This window comes from Nicotiana tabacum, chromosome 8 (genome assembly GCF_000715075.1).
Source record: "Nicotiana tabacum cultivar K326 chromosome 8, ASM71507v2, whole genome shotgun sequence".
Classification (NCBI taxonomy): Eukaryota; Viridiplantae; Streptophyta; class Magnoliopsida; order Solanales; family Solanaceae; genus Nicotiana; species Nicotiana tabacum.
In genome coordinates this window covers 47,522,994-47,538,479 of record NC_134087.1, presented here as the reverse complement: position 1 = coordinate 47,538,479, position 15,486 = coordinate 47,522,994, and the positions used below count along the sequence as shown (strand labels likewise).

Sequence of the window (15,486 nt, the reverse complement as noted above, 5' to 3'; positions counted from 1 at the left end):
AGCCGATGCCCACAGGGAGGTTAGCAAAATGGCAGATCCTGCTCACTGAGTTTGACATAGTCTATGTCACCCACACGGCAATAAAGGCCTAGGCTTTAGCAGATCACCTAGCTGAAAACCCTGTGGATGATGAATATCAACCTCTAAGTACTTACTTTCCAGATGAGGAGGTGAATTCAATCGAGATGACATCAGAAGACACCAATGCTTGGAAAATGTTCTTCGATGGAGTTGTGAACGCAAAAGGCATTGGAATTGGGGCAATCTTGATCTCACCCACTGGTCAGCACTATCCAGCCACAGCCCGACTTCGGTTTTTCTGCACAAACAATACTGCCGAGTATGAAGCCTGCATTATGGGTATGAACATGGCAATCGACCAAGATGTCGAAGAATTGTTAATCATGGGAGATTCAGATCTGATTATCCGACAAGCTCAGGGAGAATGGGAGACTCGAGATGTCAAACTTATTCCCTACAGGCAACATGTGGAAGATCTTAGCAGGCGATTCAAGTCAATAGAGTTCAGGTACATCCCTCGTTGTCACAATGAACTAGCCGATGCACTTGCTACTTTGGTCTCGATGCTGCCATACCCAGGAAATGCCCACATTGATCCCTTGGAAATCCAAATTCGGGAAAGGCACGGTTATTGTAATACGGCTGAGGCAGAACCAAGTATTCAGCCATGGTATCATGATATCAAAAGATTTCTGAAAACTAAAGAGTACCCCGAGCAAGCCAGTGGGGACCAAAAGAGAACCATCAGACGGACGCAAGTGGTTTCTTCTTGAGCGGTGGTGTTTTGTACAAAAGGACTCTGGACCTCAACTTGTTAAGATGTGTTGATGTCAAAGAAGCCGGAAGAATCATGTATGATGTACACGCAGAAGTGTGCGGACCCCACATGAACGGGTATGTTTTGGCAAAGAAAATCCTGCGAGCGGGCTATTATTGGATGACTATAGAAAAGGATTGCTTCAGTTTCGTCCGAAAATGTCACCAATGTCAGGTGTACGGTGATTTGATTCTTGCACCGCCTACAGAACTGCATCCCATGTCAGCACCTTGGCTATTTGTTTCCTGGGGTATGGACGTCATTGGGCCGATTGAGCCGAAAGCTTCAAATGGGCATAGATTCATATTAGTCGCTATCGACTACTTCACAAAGTGGGTTGAAGCAATTACCCTCAAATCTGTCACCAAGAAAACTGTAGTAGACTTCGTGCATTCCAACCTCATCTGCCGTTTTGGTATTCCTGCAACTATCATTACAGATAATGCTCCAAATTTGAGTAGTCATTTGATGAGAGAGATATGTGAACAATTCAAGATAATGCATCGGAACTCTACTCCTTATCGTCCCAAAGCCAATGGTGCTGTCGAAGCAGCAAACAAGAATATCAAAAAGATTTTGAGAAAGATGATTCAAAGTTCCAGGCAGTGGCATGAAAGTGTCATTAAAAAAAAAACAAAAAAACAAAAGAAAAATAAAAAACAAAGTTTCTTGAACTACGTTCGACTTGATTCCGAAAGGATACGTAGGCAGCCTCTCCCTGGGGTTCAGTCACACCAAAACAAAAATCCAAATTTCCCCAAAAGTGAAACTGGGGCAGACGTTATAATAATTCAGCGATGATCCCGCCCGAACGGTTCCAAATTTGTAATTCGATCCAAGTTCTTTTTACCCAAACCTGTTTCAAGTCCTTTCGATCAATCGGCAAAAGGTTTCAAAATCAAAGAACGCAGTTGCTTGGATCTGATGTAATCAAGATGAGAGAAATAAAATGAGAGAGTCTTATTGGTGAAAACCTACGAGCACCATAAGGCAATGGAGAGCAGAGAAATAAAAAATGAGAGAGTCTTGTTAGTGAAAACTCGTAACGAGCACTATAAGGCGACGGTAAGAAGAGAAATGAGAGAGATCGATTGGTGAAAACCCACAAAGGGCGTCATCGATCGAAAAGAAGAAACCCCTCACCACCATTAGTATTGAAAGAGTCCTGGCAAAGTTTCTCGGTTTTGAAACACGGGTCGCAATGGGTTTATGAGAAGATAGGATATTTGTGCGGATCGGTTGTCTAGTCCAAGAAGTATGTCATGTCTATTTGAAGTCTGCATGCACCTCAGATAAGTCCGTCCTTCCTCCCCGAAAAGGATGCTTCTCTTTTAAATTCATTTTCTTGTCCTTTGTTTACTTTTCCTTGAACCTCTTTCGGTCTAACTCTGTTCCGTAACTAATACAAAGAAAGGTGGTAAGATTGGTTTTACAGAGTTCTGCTTGATAAAAACCAAGTCCAAAGAAAAGTACCCCAGCCTCAGCGGGTGCATCAAGTCGATCCCGACTCGCCATAATAGCCGATGCTCTAAAACCAAAGTTATTGAAAATGAAAAGAAATTCGAAGTCAAAGCCCTAGAGGTGGATTAAAGTGAAAGGGCCAAAGCCCCGCACGGTTGAACCGCCGTTTGGAAAGTTTGAAAAGTTGAGTTCCTCGGTTTTAGGAGAGAGATCAATCTTCAGCAAGCAACAGAGGTTCTCACCAAAAGAGCTAGGCCGAGATTAAGTGATCAAAAACAATGAAGGCCACAAAACCGACCACCGTTTCAAACTAACAGTTGTTCTTTGTTTGAAAAATTGAAACAGGTGCAATCCAAAGCAACCATGCAAAAAGCAGGTGCAACCAAAAGGAAATGCGCAAGGGTTAGAAATAGCTATGCTGCAATAATCAACCCAAAAGGGAAGTCTCTTCCCAATTCTTTCCTGCATTTTTTACTCATTTCTTAAACTCAAAAATAAAAATAAAATGAAGATTGATAAAAAATAAAAATAAAAAGAAGAAGAAGAGAAATTCAAAATCATGGTAGCATAGGGTCTCCAATCTCTAGCTACGTCCTTTCCAACATAGGATCCCATTCCCTAGTCGATGCCAGCATAACCTGGTAATCTTTTCCCACCTAGGGTCTCATTCCCTAGTCACTGCCAGCATAACCTGGTAGTCTCTTTTAGTAATGAGTTCCACTCTCTAATTGATCCCCGGCATAATCCGATGACCTTTTCCTTTCTCCGGCATAACCCGATGACTTTTCCGGCATAACCCGTGTATCTCCCCGGCATAACCCGAGGACCCTCTCTTTTCCGGCATAACCCGATGAAATTTTCCGGTATAACCCGTGGACCTCCTCGGCATAACCCGAGGACTTTTTTTTTCTTCTTTCGCGGCATAACCCATGGACCTCCCCGGCATAACCCGAGGACCTTTTTCTTTTCCGGCATAACCCGATGACTCGCCCGGCATAACCTGCGGACCTCCCTGGCATAACCCAAGCACCTTTTTGTTTTCCTCCCGGCATAACCCGTGGACTTCCCTGGCATAACCCAGGGACCTTTTTCTTTTTCTCCCGGCATAACCCGTGGATCTCCCTGGCATAACCCATGGACCTTTTTTTTTCTTTTCTCCCGGCATAACTCGTGGACCTCCCCGGCATAACCCGAGGACCTTTTTCTTTCCCGGCATAACCCGATGAATTTTCCGTCATAACCCGAGGACCTTTCCTTTTTCCGTCATAACCCGATGAATTTCCCGGCATAAACCGTGGACCTCCCCGGCATAACCCGATGACCTTTTTTATTTCCGGCATAATCTGATGACTTTCTCGGCATAACCCGATGACTTTTTCGGCATAACCCGTGGTCTTCCCCGGCATAACCCAAGGACCTTTTTCTTTTCCGGCATAACCCGAGGACCTTTCCGGCATAACCCGATCATTTTTTCTAGCATAACCTGGTAATCTTTCCAACTTGGGGCCTCCGATCCCCATTTGATTTCATTTTAGATATAGGGTCTCCATTCCCTTATCTCTTTTTCTCTGGGATACACAATCCCAATTTTATTGCTTTCAATAAAGAAATAATTTAGATTTTGTTGCAATAACTCACAAAATTTTCCTAGTGAAAACTGGGGCAGAAAAATTTCGTTCGTTTGTTTGTTTTGGTGCCTAAGCGGATTTTTACCTTGAGGGACAAGTTTCGAAGCAACCAAAAGAAGAAGTCTCTTTTCAAATAAAAGAAAAGAAAAACAAGAAAAAAAAAGTGAGCTCTAAAGTGCAGAAGCGGAGAAAAGATGCGGACTGCTCAAGATAGGATTGAAGTCACAAGCTTCGCATGTCCTGCCTTGATCCAAAAGCTGAAGAATGAACCAGCGATGCAGCTAACGAGCATCAAGATTCAGATCGGAGTCCAACAACAAGAACCAGCTAAAACTCAAGATCAAGCTTCAAGAGACTTATAGATGGGAATATTGTAACTCATAGTTGATAGGCTTAGCAAGTTTAGCTTTTTATTTTTCCATTTTTTTGTGTAATAAGGAGCTCAGCAAGCAGAAACAGCAGCAACAACAATGAAACCACAGTTTCCCGGTAATCCCAGCTACCAAAACTTTCAGAACTACACCGACCTGATTCCTTTATAGCCAAGGATATGTAGGCAACCTCCGAAGCAAGGTTCGGTCAAACTTTTTCAAAATGCTTCCAAATGGAGTTTCAAACAGGCAAAAATTGCTTGTAGTTGCTCACTTTATCTTTGCCCGAAAACTCTTCATGTTTTCGAGCAAAGAGGGGCAGCTGTGAGCAGCTTATTTTTTACCATGTTTGAATTTATTCCTACTTTTCTCTACTCACTACCCACTTTCCCCACTTTCTCCACTCACTACCCACTTTCCCTATTTTCCCCACTCATGTTCCCACTCTCTCCACTTTCCCCACTCATGTTCCCCACTCTCCCCAAAATATTTTCTCCACTCACACCATTCACAACCTTAAGACACCCATCAGCTCTCTCTCCTTGAAGAAGAAGCAGAAATACCAGCTCCATTCTCTCCATTAAAAAACACAGCTAAAAGCAGCCCCAACGGACCCCTATTTTGCACCAAAAATGAGCTCGAATCCACCCTAGAAATGACCTCAAAACATCTCCAAAAATGAGTTGAAAAACTGTCAAAAAACCAGCATTAAACTACAACCAAATCAGCCCCAGAAACGCCCCAAAATCCAGCTCCAAACTGACCCAAAACAGCCACTAAATCTGCTCAAAATAACTTCAAAACGAGCTAAAAATACTCCTCAAAATAGTTTCAAAAACAACCTGAAAAACCGGCCCAAACCCAGCTGAAATTTTGCCACCAAACAACCATGAAACGAGTTGGAGTTCACACCAAAATCCAGCTCCAAAACTTCAGCACAACAGCTTCGAAAACCCGTCCAAAAATCCATAAAAAACCAGCAAATCGTCCTCACAATGTTCGTGCTATGGGTCCGTGAAAGGGTCGAGTCCGTCGAGGTCGGCGTGGAAGTTCTCTGGTCGATGGTTCCTGTTGTTCGAGTTCATTTGCTGCTCATTTTTGGTCGTTGTCTCTGTTCTGTTGAGTTGCAAACTCTCAACCTCAAATTCATTAATAAAGGCCCATTTTTATTCTTACTCTAGTTTCAAATCCCGCTTTGTTTGTTTTCTAAGATGATTAATTTTGCTTTGGTCTATTTAATTGAGATAAATTCATGTAGTATTTCTTCCACTCTTTAGTATGTTGATTCTTTGAGTTTAATTCCCAACATGTGTTTTACTTTGCGTTAGTTATTGAATGTTCTTTCCATTGTGATTGATCAAAGATGATTTTGTTAGCTTTTTTTTTTTTAATTTCTCTGTCATTTCCAAGTTATATGCATTTGAAGGACTATTTTTCAGTTGAATTCTAGTAGAGACATGTGTTCTTTTAGAATGAATGAGCTAACATAATATTCATGTGAATAGGGAATAAGAAGCGTTGTCTTCCGCCACTGAAAGAACCTAGCTTTATTTATTCATTATGCCTTGAATTTGGTAGTAATTCATAAGTTTTATGTTAGAATTGTTTAGCTAAAATATTTCTTGAATTTTACATCAATTCCATTTCCATAATTCTGCTTCACAAATAATCTCAAAGTTAACCTAGAATATTAATTTATAAATACATAGTAACTTGCTTTAGGCGCGATTAATTAACTATCGTGACTATGGGTACGGTTCCCGTAGCATAGTCATGATACCTAATTCCCAAATTCGGGGGTGCATTTCATGTAACCCGATCATAACAACTTCGAATATTAATAAAATAAAAAATATTGCGAATCGCGGGTGCATTTCATGTAGCGTGGTTTTCGATGTGTTCCAAAATGACAAGTGTACGACAATCATAACTTGTTCAAGAAATAATTCCATAAAACCTAAAAGGGGTTAAAATAATTAAAAGCAGTTATAAGGGAAAAATGCACAATAGGTTTAACACATGTAATAAATCAGATAATAGGCCAATTATAATATGTTTAAGCGACCGTGCTAGAACCACGAAAACCGGGAATGCCTAACACCTTCTTCCGGGTTAACAGAGTTCCTTATTCAGAATTTTTGGTTCGCAGACTTCAAAAAGGAAAGTCAAAATTTTCCTCGATTTGGGATTTAAAATAAATCGGTGACTTGGGACACCAAATAAACTATCCCAAGTGGCGACTCTGAACAAAATTGAATAAATTAATCCCATTTCGAGTAATGTCACTTTAATTGGAAAAACTCCCTTGTACTACCTTCGGGTGTGTAAAAAGGAGGTGAGACAGTGACAGTCTATTTTGTATATTTTTTGTATAGTGACAGTCTATTTTGTATGTTTTTTTGTATAATGACAGTCTATTTTTGTATATATTTTGTATTTTGTATAGTGATAGATTTTGTATATATTTTGTATAATGACGGTCTAGTGTATATAAATTGTATAGTGGCAATCTATTTAGTATATATTTGTATAGTGACAGTCTATTTTGTATATATTTTGTATAGTGATGGTCTATTGTATATAAATTATATAGTGATAGTCTATTTTGTATATATTTTGTATAATGACAGTCTATTTTATATATTTTTTGTATAGTAACAGTCTATTTAGTATATTTTTTGTATAATGATAATTTATTTTTGTATATTTTTGTATAGTGACAGTCTATTGTATATAAACTGTACGCTGATAGTCTATTTTATATAATTTTTGTATAGTGAATGTCTATTTTGTATATATTTGTAATATACCAATATTCAAAAAAAATCTACTCTCCAGTCTAATACAGTCTAAAAATGTAATACATGGTCTACCTCTACATTGGACAAAATAACACAATTGAGATTTGCATATGTGATTTTTTGTTTGACAATAATTATGGAAGTGATAAGAGTGAAAGCTAACTGTGAAGATAAAACAAGAGAATTTGTTGAAACGGGAAGATAAGAATTACCCCAAGAAAATAAAAGGTTGTTAAAACTTAATAAAAAAAGCAATGAGAATAGAGAGTGACAAGATTTTAGGAGTGAAACCAGTGAATGGTTTTCTATTAGTGGATTCAAAAACATAAAAAAGGTACATAAATAGGAAGAAGGATAGAAGGAAAGCCATCAGATTGAACCCAAGTAGAAACCCAACGACTTGCACCTTCGTAAAAACATAAAAAGGGACGCTTTATCTTGGATGGAAGAACCGAACTTTATCGTGAAATTGAAATCAAAACCCAGTCAGTCTAACCCACTGTGCTCGATCTCGTTGGCTTTAGATCTGGACGGAAACTCAAACACCGGCGACCCTCCATTAAATTCGGCGACTCTTTCTTCTCGTTTTATTTACTGTTTTGGGGATTTTGATATTATAAAAATCTAGATCTGAAAGATGGTTTGCTTGCTAATTTGAATTTCGGCAGATCTGGCCAGTATATAGCTTTTCCGACGATCGTGAAGTTTTCCGGCTAAACCATTTTGGGCCAAAAATTATTTCTCCAGAGAACCTGTGTTTGTTTGTGTACTGTTGTTACTATGAACTTCTTATGCTGGAGATTTAATCTCCTTTGTAAGATCCATTTTTTTACAGAGCTTGTGGGTAAGATATATAGTTCGGTGGCTAGCCACTAGAATTACTTTTGCGCTATAAAATGCATATTGTAATTTTGGGCTACCGGATGATATTTGTTTTGTCGATGGGCTATAAATGAAGTTCTCTCTATAAAGAATTAACCTAAATAGCCAATCATCAATCGCAAAACTAATAGCTGATGAATATACAATATATAATCATATATAATTTATATATATCAATTAAAAAGAATAAATAATAAATAAAAGAGAAACTTTCAAAAATCACTATGTTTAGTGGTTATTAGCTAGTTGTAGCTACCATTTACTATATTACTTCCTATAGCTATATTTTCAGGTTTTTAGAGTGTATTCGATGTATTTAAGCTACTGTATTCATGAATACAGTAGCATTTCTAGGCGTGAAACATGGGATTACAGCTAGACAGATTTTTGTATTCGACTGTATTCACGACGTGAAACAGGGGATAACAACTAGATAGATTATTGTATTCGACTGTATTCACGGTATGTATTTGTGAATACAGTAACGTAAATAGCGCAATTCATGGTCTATTCAGCTGTTTTTAAACGAAAAGAGAATCAATTAACATAATAGGCTCCTAATATAACTCAACAAACTCAATTATAGCACACACAATTTGTATTTCCAGTTATAAAAAAGATTTTCAACCGAAAAATACCCCAAAAACATAGCAATCTTCAGAAAAAATATGCTGAATATTTTTTCCAACCGATAAATACAACAAAAACAGAGCAATTTGAATACATATATACATCTGAATACATAAATTATATTAATTAAAAAAATATATGAATTCATTCATGGAATACAACGAGATAGTGAATATAATGAAATACATGGAATACAGCGAGACACATTGAAATACAATGAAGAAAAAGACAATGAATACAATAAAATATATGAAAATATAGCGAGATACATTGAAAATATATTAACAGAATCTTCAAATTGCTCGGCCCCAAACTAAAAAGAAACCCCTATGTTCCATCATATTCCATCAGTAGCCACCAAACCATTCACTTCTTCCAATTTTCATGGTAATATAGAATAAAATCAAATTAAAATAAGAAGACTTAGGCAGAAGGAATTGGTCAGTTGCATCACTCCATCCCATAGGTTTGATTGTATTTGTACGGAGGACACCATAGCTGCCATGGCGATTAACTTAGGGTTTAAGCTTTAGATCTGAAGATTTTCTTCTCTCATGAATAGTACTAGAGCTGCTCTAAATTTGGACTATTTGGGAAAGAAGTGTTGGCTCTTTCGTTCTGTGCAGGGGAGACTTGGTAATATAAATTCTAGATTGAGAGTCAAAGCTGTCCGTTTCGACATTTGGAAGAATCGTGATTGTATTCATGGAGAAAGACTAGAGTTGAGAGAGAGAGGGAAGAAAAATCTAAAAGAATTTGAGGAAAAAATAATACAAGGCGTATTTTATGGCTTAAAAGTAGGAGGTGACCATAGATATTTGGTTATAAAAATCAAAAGGTAGCTATGAAATATAATTTTTTAAAAAGATATTTATTTAAAATAAATAAGGTACCAACCTGTAAAAATTCCTAAATGAAACCTACTATTGTGTAACGATCTCTTGTTTTTGCTATTCCAACAAGCCCAAAATTGAGTGGGTTAGGTTAGGCATATGCTCATTGAGGGATCAGTTTGGACATAATCCAAGTTAGTCAACTTTTGGATCAACTTGAGCTACGATATGTATAGCTCAAAATGATCAATAGAGAATTTATCAATGATGGGAAAAAAGAGAACTTATTATCAAAAAAAAAAAGAAAAGGAATTGGTTAATTAGATATAGTCATGAATCATATAAATAAGACAAAAAAATTTTATAGTTTGATTTTATTATTAAACAAATTATTAAAGAAAAAATAAACAAATGAAAAACAATTTTGAGTTAGCGTGTTCCAACCTATTTAATTCAACACATTTTAACCTATCCAGTAGAATGTTTTATTTGCTTTACGTACAACTTTTAATTTGGAACACTTTGTTGTGTGATGACCATGCTGCTTGGAGTCAGACGCCGAGACGCAGATGCAACCTTATAGCATATGAACTCAATATTTTCAACGCGGGCTATAAATTATTTATAAAGATTTAATTATACTAGTAAATAGTAGGTAAGAACTCAAAAATTAAAAGATAAATCATAAATTCATTGCTAAGATCCTTAAAAACTAGATTTGCCTCTAATTGAAGTTCCAAATATGAATGCCCTCTATCCCTCCCTCTCTAACCTGACCCTTTGATCCTTTCCTTAAAATCGTGTAAGAGGAGTTTTAGTTTCTCACTATAAAGGAAAATGGAACGGAGTGTTTAAAATTAAACACTAATACAGTAATATTTCAGTAATGTCTGATCAATAGATGAACCTGGTAAGATATTAAAGTAAGATGAATGAGCTGTGATTATAATGTGTTGTTACAATTTCTTAAGAAACAAAATGTAGTAATACTCTTTGAAAATGTTGCATAAAACCACTCGTTTGCAGTTTTCTCTATTTACTAGTCCGCTATTTACTAGTCCGCATATATATATATATATATATATATCCAAGGCTGTGAAAATTAAATGAATCCTGAAAGCCATGCAAGGAGCTCCGTGAACCCAAATATTGCTGTTGAGTTTGGTTTAAATAGCTTCCTACGTCAGTAAGCACACTGTTCAAGTAAATAGCTAGGTCAACTACTGCCAAATTAAACTATGTTTGTCTTCTTTTCCTTTTTGGGTTATCCGAACCAGAAACAACGTCCAAACTTGTTTGGAAGTTACATTATGATACATAAAGTGCAAATTGGCTGAACATTTATCTTCTTTTTTTAAGGCGACACACACGAATATTTGTCATTCAATTCATACAGAACGCAACGATATATAAGAAACATATATTTTGTGTCTCCTCCACTATTATCACAGTGATCTTTTCTATTTTTAGGCAATAATATATTAATCTTACTACTAAGTAGAATAAGTAGTTAAATGGACACCACGAATCACGATATCCACGTTTTAACAAGCAAACGAAAAAATGAGCAGACATATAGCTCATAGAGTTTCTGACAACTTCAAGATGGTGAAATAAGGAAACATATTACAAAACCAATAACAGAATCATGTTTGTCTAACTTCTTGAGAAAGCTGAATATGGAGTATGACATGGAATGGTTTCTTTACAGTTTTGATGGTTGGAATTGTTGCCCTTTATGGTTTCTTGAAGAAGGCAAATAAATGGTTTTGTGTGATGAAAATGAATCTTATTTGTTTTTAGTTACTATTTGCACTATTTTCTGGTTTTTCTTGTAATTTTCCCCAAACTAGCATAGGTATGGGAATGGATCATTCATGTACAGAAATCCAAGCATCATCTTTACAACGCCAGAAATATGCAGGCAAGTATTGATGGATGATGAACATTTTTTGTTGAGTTTTCCATAATCTGCAACAGATCTAACAGCAAAGAGAGCATTATTGTAATTTAAACACATACACAGAGCCAACACATCGGGAATTATACAAGGAACGTACCTTCAACCATGGTTGTTCAAGTGATGTGGGGAATTCCTTGGAAGAACCTTGAGAGAAAACCTAAGGAGCCTTCTAGCCTATGCCTATCGTAGGATGCCAGATTGATGGAGTCACAGGTGTATTTATAAGTAGGCTAGGGACTCTTAGGCAAATACTTTAGCAATACATGAAAATCCAAAAGTGTGCACTGTCATGTATATCAAAATAGTCATAATGTCTAGACAAACTGTTAGAGAGCAAAGCAAGACTAAGTTGAGCTACTAAGCCCCATATGGGTTACATGATCCTTGAAAATATTAGTCGGCAGACCCTTAGTCATAGGATCAGCAATCATCAAAGTAGTACTAACATGCTCAAAATTCACATCTTGCTTCTTCACATAGTCTCTAACCATTAAGTACTCACTTTTATTATTCTTAGAAAGGAAAACCGCAGCTGAATTGTCACAAAAAATTCTCAATGGCCTTGAAATAGAATTGACAATCCTAAGGCCGAAAATAAAGTGTTTCAACCATAACGCCTGTGATGTAGCTTCATAGTATGCTATAAATTCAGCTTCCATTGTGGATGTTGCAACAATGGTCTGCTTGACACTTCTCCAAGACACAACACCTCCAGCTAGAAGGAAAATGTATCCTGAAGTAGATTTACCAGTGTCCTTGCATCCACCCAGATCAGAGTCTGAATATCCAATCACCTCCAATGAGTCAGAGCATTTGTATGTGAGCTTAAAATCCTTGGTTCCTTGCAAATATCTCAAGACCCCTTTACCAGCTTTCCAATGGTCAAGGCCAGGGTTACTTTGATATCTGCCAAGCATTCCTACCGCAAAAGCAATATCAGGTCTAGTACAGACCTGTGCATACATAAGGCTCCCAACAAGTGAAGAATAGGGAATGTCTTTCATTTGCTCTTTTTCCAATGCATTTTGTGGACATTGATTCAGTGAGAATTTGTCACCTTTAATTATGGGTGCTGCTATAGGTGAACAGTTCTTCATCCCGAATCTTTCCAGAATTCTTTCAATGTAGGCCTTTTAAGACAGTCCAAGTAATCTTTGGGATCTGTCTCTGTGAATCTCTATGCCAATGACATAAGAGGCTTCACCCATATCCTTCATCTCAAAATTCTGGATAAGAAACGGTTTAGTCTCGTGCAACAATCCCAAGTCACTACTTGCAAGCAAAATATCATCCACATATACGACTAGAAAAATATATTTTCTCCCACTTATCTTAAGGTATATACACCGATCAATGATGTTCTCCGTAAATCCAAATGAAGAAACAACATTATGAAATTTAATATACCATTGGCGGGAAGCCTGCTTTAGCCCATAAATGGATTTATTCAACTTGCAAATAAGGTGACTTTTGTCCTTATCACAAAATGCTTCAGGCTGACGCATGTATACCTCATCTTCAAGATCTCCATTCAGGAAAGCTGTTTTCACATCCATTTGATGTAACTTTAAATCAAAATGAGCTACTAATGCCATGATTATTCTCAATGAATCCTTCTTTGATACTGGAGCGAAGGTTTCATGGTAATCAATGCCTTTCCTTTGAGTAAAACCCTTGGCTACAAGTCTGGCTTTATATCGTTCGATATTACCAGATGAGTCTCTTTTAATTTTAAAGAATCATTGGAGCCTATGGTAGATGACCCTTTTGGTAATTCGACGAGATCCCAGACTTTATTTTTAGCCGTAGATTCTAACTCTTCTTTCATGGCATCATACCAAAGTGTGGAGTTTTCTCCACTCATGGCGTGTGAAAACGAGTATGGATCATCTTTTAGTCCAATATCATAATCAGACTCTTGGAGATATACAATGAGTCACTAGAAATTGCTGGTTTTCGAACTCTTGAGGATTTTCTTACTCCCACTGGTTCAGACACTTCTTTAGTGAGTTTAGGTAAAGCGGGTTGATCTTCATGTGGCTCCTCAAGTGGTGGTGGATCTTGAACTTGTTGTTGTTCAGATAATTTATGAGAATTTTTCTGAGCAACATTCAAGTTTCCAATACATAAAGGTACCACAAGTGGTTCCCTTATTTCTTCCAATTCCATCCTTTGAGTCAAACCACTTCCACTTCTTCATGCTCCTCAAGAAATTTAGCGTTTCTAGCTTCAACAATTTTAGGAGAATGAGAAGTACAATAAAACCTAAATCCCTTAGAGTTAACCGCATAACCTATAAAATAACCACTTATTGTTCTTATCAAACTTCTTTAGTTGTGGGTTATAAACCCTCACTTCAGTTGGACATTCCCAAACATGTAAATGATTTAAACTAGGTTTCTATCCTTTCTATAACTCAAAAGGTGTCTTGGGGACAACCTTGGATGAAACCCTATTTAAAATATACACAACAGTTTTTAAGGCTTCACTCCATAAAGATAAAGGTAAACTTGATCTGCTAATCATGCTTCTTACCATGTACATTAATATCCGATTCCTTTTTTCTGCCATACCAATTTGTTATGGTGTTCCTAGCATGGTATATTAAGCAATTATACTTTCACTCTCAAGGAACTCAGCAAATGGACCCTTAACTTGTCCCTTATCTGTGTACCTACCATAATATTCTCCACCCCTATCAGATCTTACAATTTTGATCTGAGCACCAGTTTGTTTCTCTACTTTTGTCTTGTAAACTTTAAAAGCATCAAGTGCTTCTGATTTGTTAAACAGAAAATAGAGATACATATATCTTGAATAGTCATCAATAAACGAGATGAAATATCTCTCACCATTCAAGCAAGGGGTAGGAAAAGGTCCACATATGTCTATATGTATGATCTCAAGTAATTGAGAACTCCTTTTGGCACCTTTAGTTGATTTGTTGGTTTGCTTACCCTTTATGAAGTTCACACAAGTCCCAAAGTCAGAGAAATCAAGAGCTTTTAGAACTCCATCATTAACCAACCTTTTGACTCTATCAATAGAGATGTGTCCCAATCTCTTGTGCCAAAGACTTGATTAGTTCTCATTGATAATACATCGCTTAGTGCTAATTTCTTTATCATGCAAAGTTAATACATTGCATTCAAATGTGGGGTCTATCTCAAGTTTATATAAATTTCCATTCAAATTTCCAAAACCAATAAATTTATTATCTTTCAAAAGTTTCACAGAAGGATAATGAAAATTCAAATCATATCCACTAATTGATAGTCTTGAAAGAGAAATTAAATTTCTAGGATATTCTGGAACATAAAAAGTATTTTCTAAATCTAAGTGAAAACCATCCTTCAAAATGAGCCTATAAATCCCTACGCCTTCCATACATGAACGCGTCTTATTGCCAGAATAGACGTATTGTTCACTTCCTATCAGCTTCCTTTGAGTTAGAAAGCCCTGCATGATTTTGGCAATGTGAATTGTGGCACCAGAATCAATCTACCATGTATTATCAGAAACTTTAATAAAATTAGATTCATAACATACAAAGGTAAAATTACCTTTCTTCTCAAGCCATTTCTTATATTTCAGGAAATCCTTCTTCCAATGACCCTTCTTTTTACAGAAACGGCAAGCATCTTTGTCAAAGGTGCTTTTCTTCTTCATGAGAACACTTTTGCCCTTCTTTGCATTTCTCTTACCATGAGTCACCATATTAACACTTTCAGGTATCTCATGCTTCAACCTCTCTTCTTCTTTAACACACATGGTCAAAAGTTCATTGATTTACCATTTATCCTTATGCGTGTTGTAAGAAATCTTGAACGGACCATATTCCGCAGGAAGGGAGTTGAGAATGAAATGCACAAGAAATGGTTCAGACATATCCACCTCAAGGGACTTGAGTTTAGCAGGAATGTCTCTCATCTCCATAATGTGCTCACACACTATACGACTTCTGTCGAAAGTCATACTTGAGAGCCTCTTCATAAGGGTGCTAGCCAATGCCTTGTCAGAGCTTACAAATTGTTCATCAATTGCCTTCATGTAAGCTTTGACCTTATCGCTGTTAGGGA

General features: G+C 37.0%; 1 protein-coding gene across 1 annotated transcript; it reads right to left on the bottom strand.

Moving 5' to 3' along the window:
• Window positions 1-11,751: 11,751 nt before the first annotated feature.
• Window positions 11,752-12,504, bottom strand: LOC142163083 (secreted RxLR effector protein 161-like). Its single transcript, XM_075220336.1, has one exon. It carries the CDS (start codon window positions 12,502-12,504, stop codon window positions 11,752-11,754), a length of 753 nt encoding a protein of 250 aa, XP_075076437.1.
• Between the last annotated feature and the right edge of the window lie 2,982 nt (window positions 12,505-15,486).

What these genes read in the sequence shown, in the direction of transcription:
- LOC142163083 (XM_075220336.1), bottom strand. Translation starts at nt 12,504, where the DNA reads ATGAAGAACTGTTCACCTATAGCAGCACCCATAATTAAAGGTGACAAA.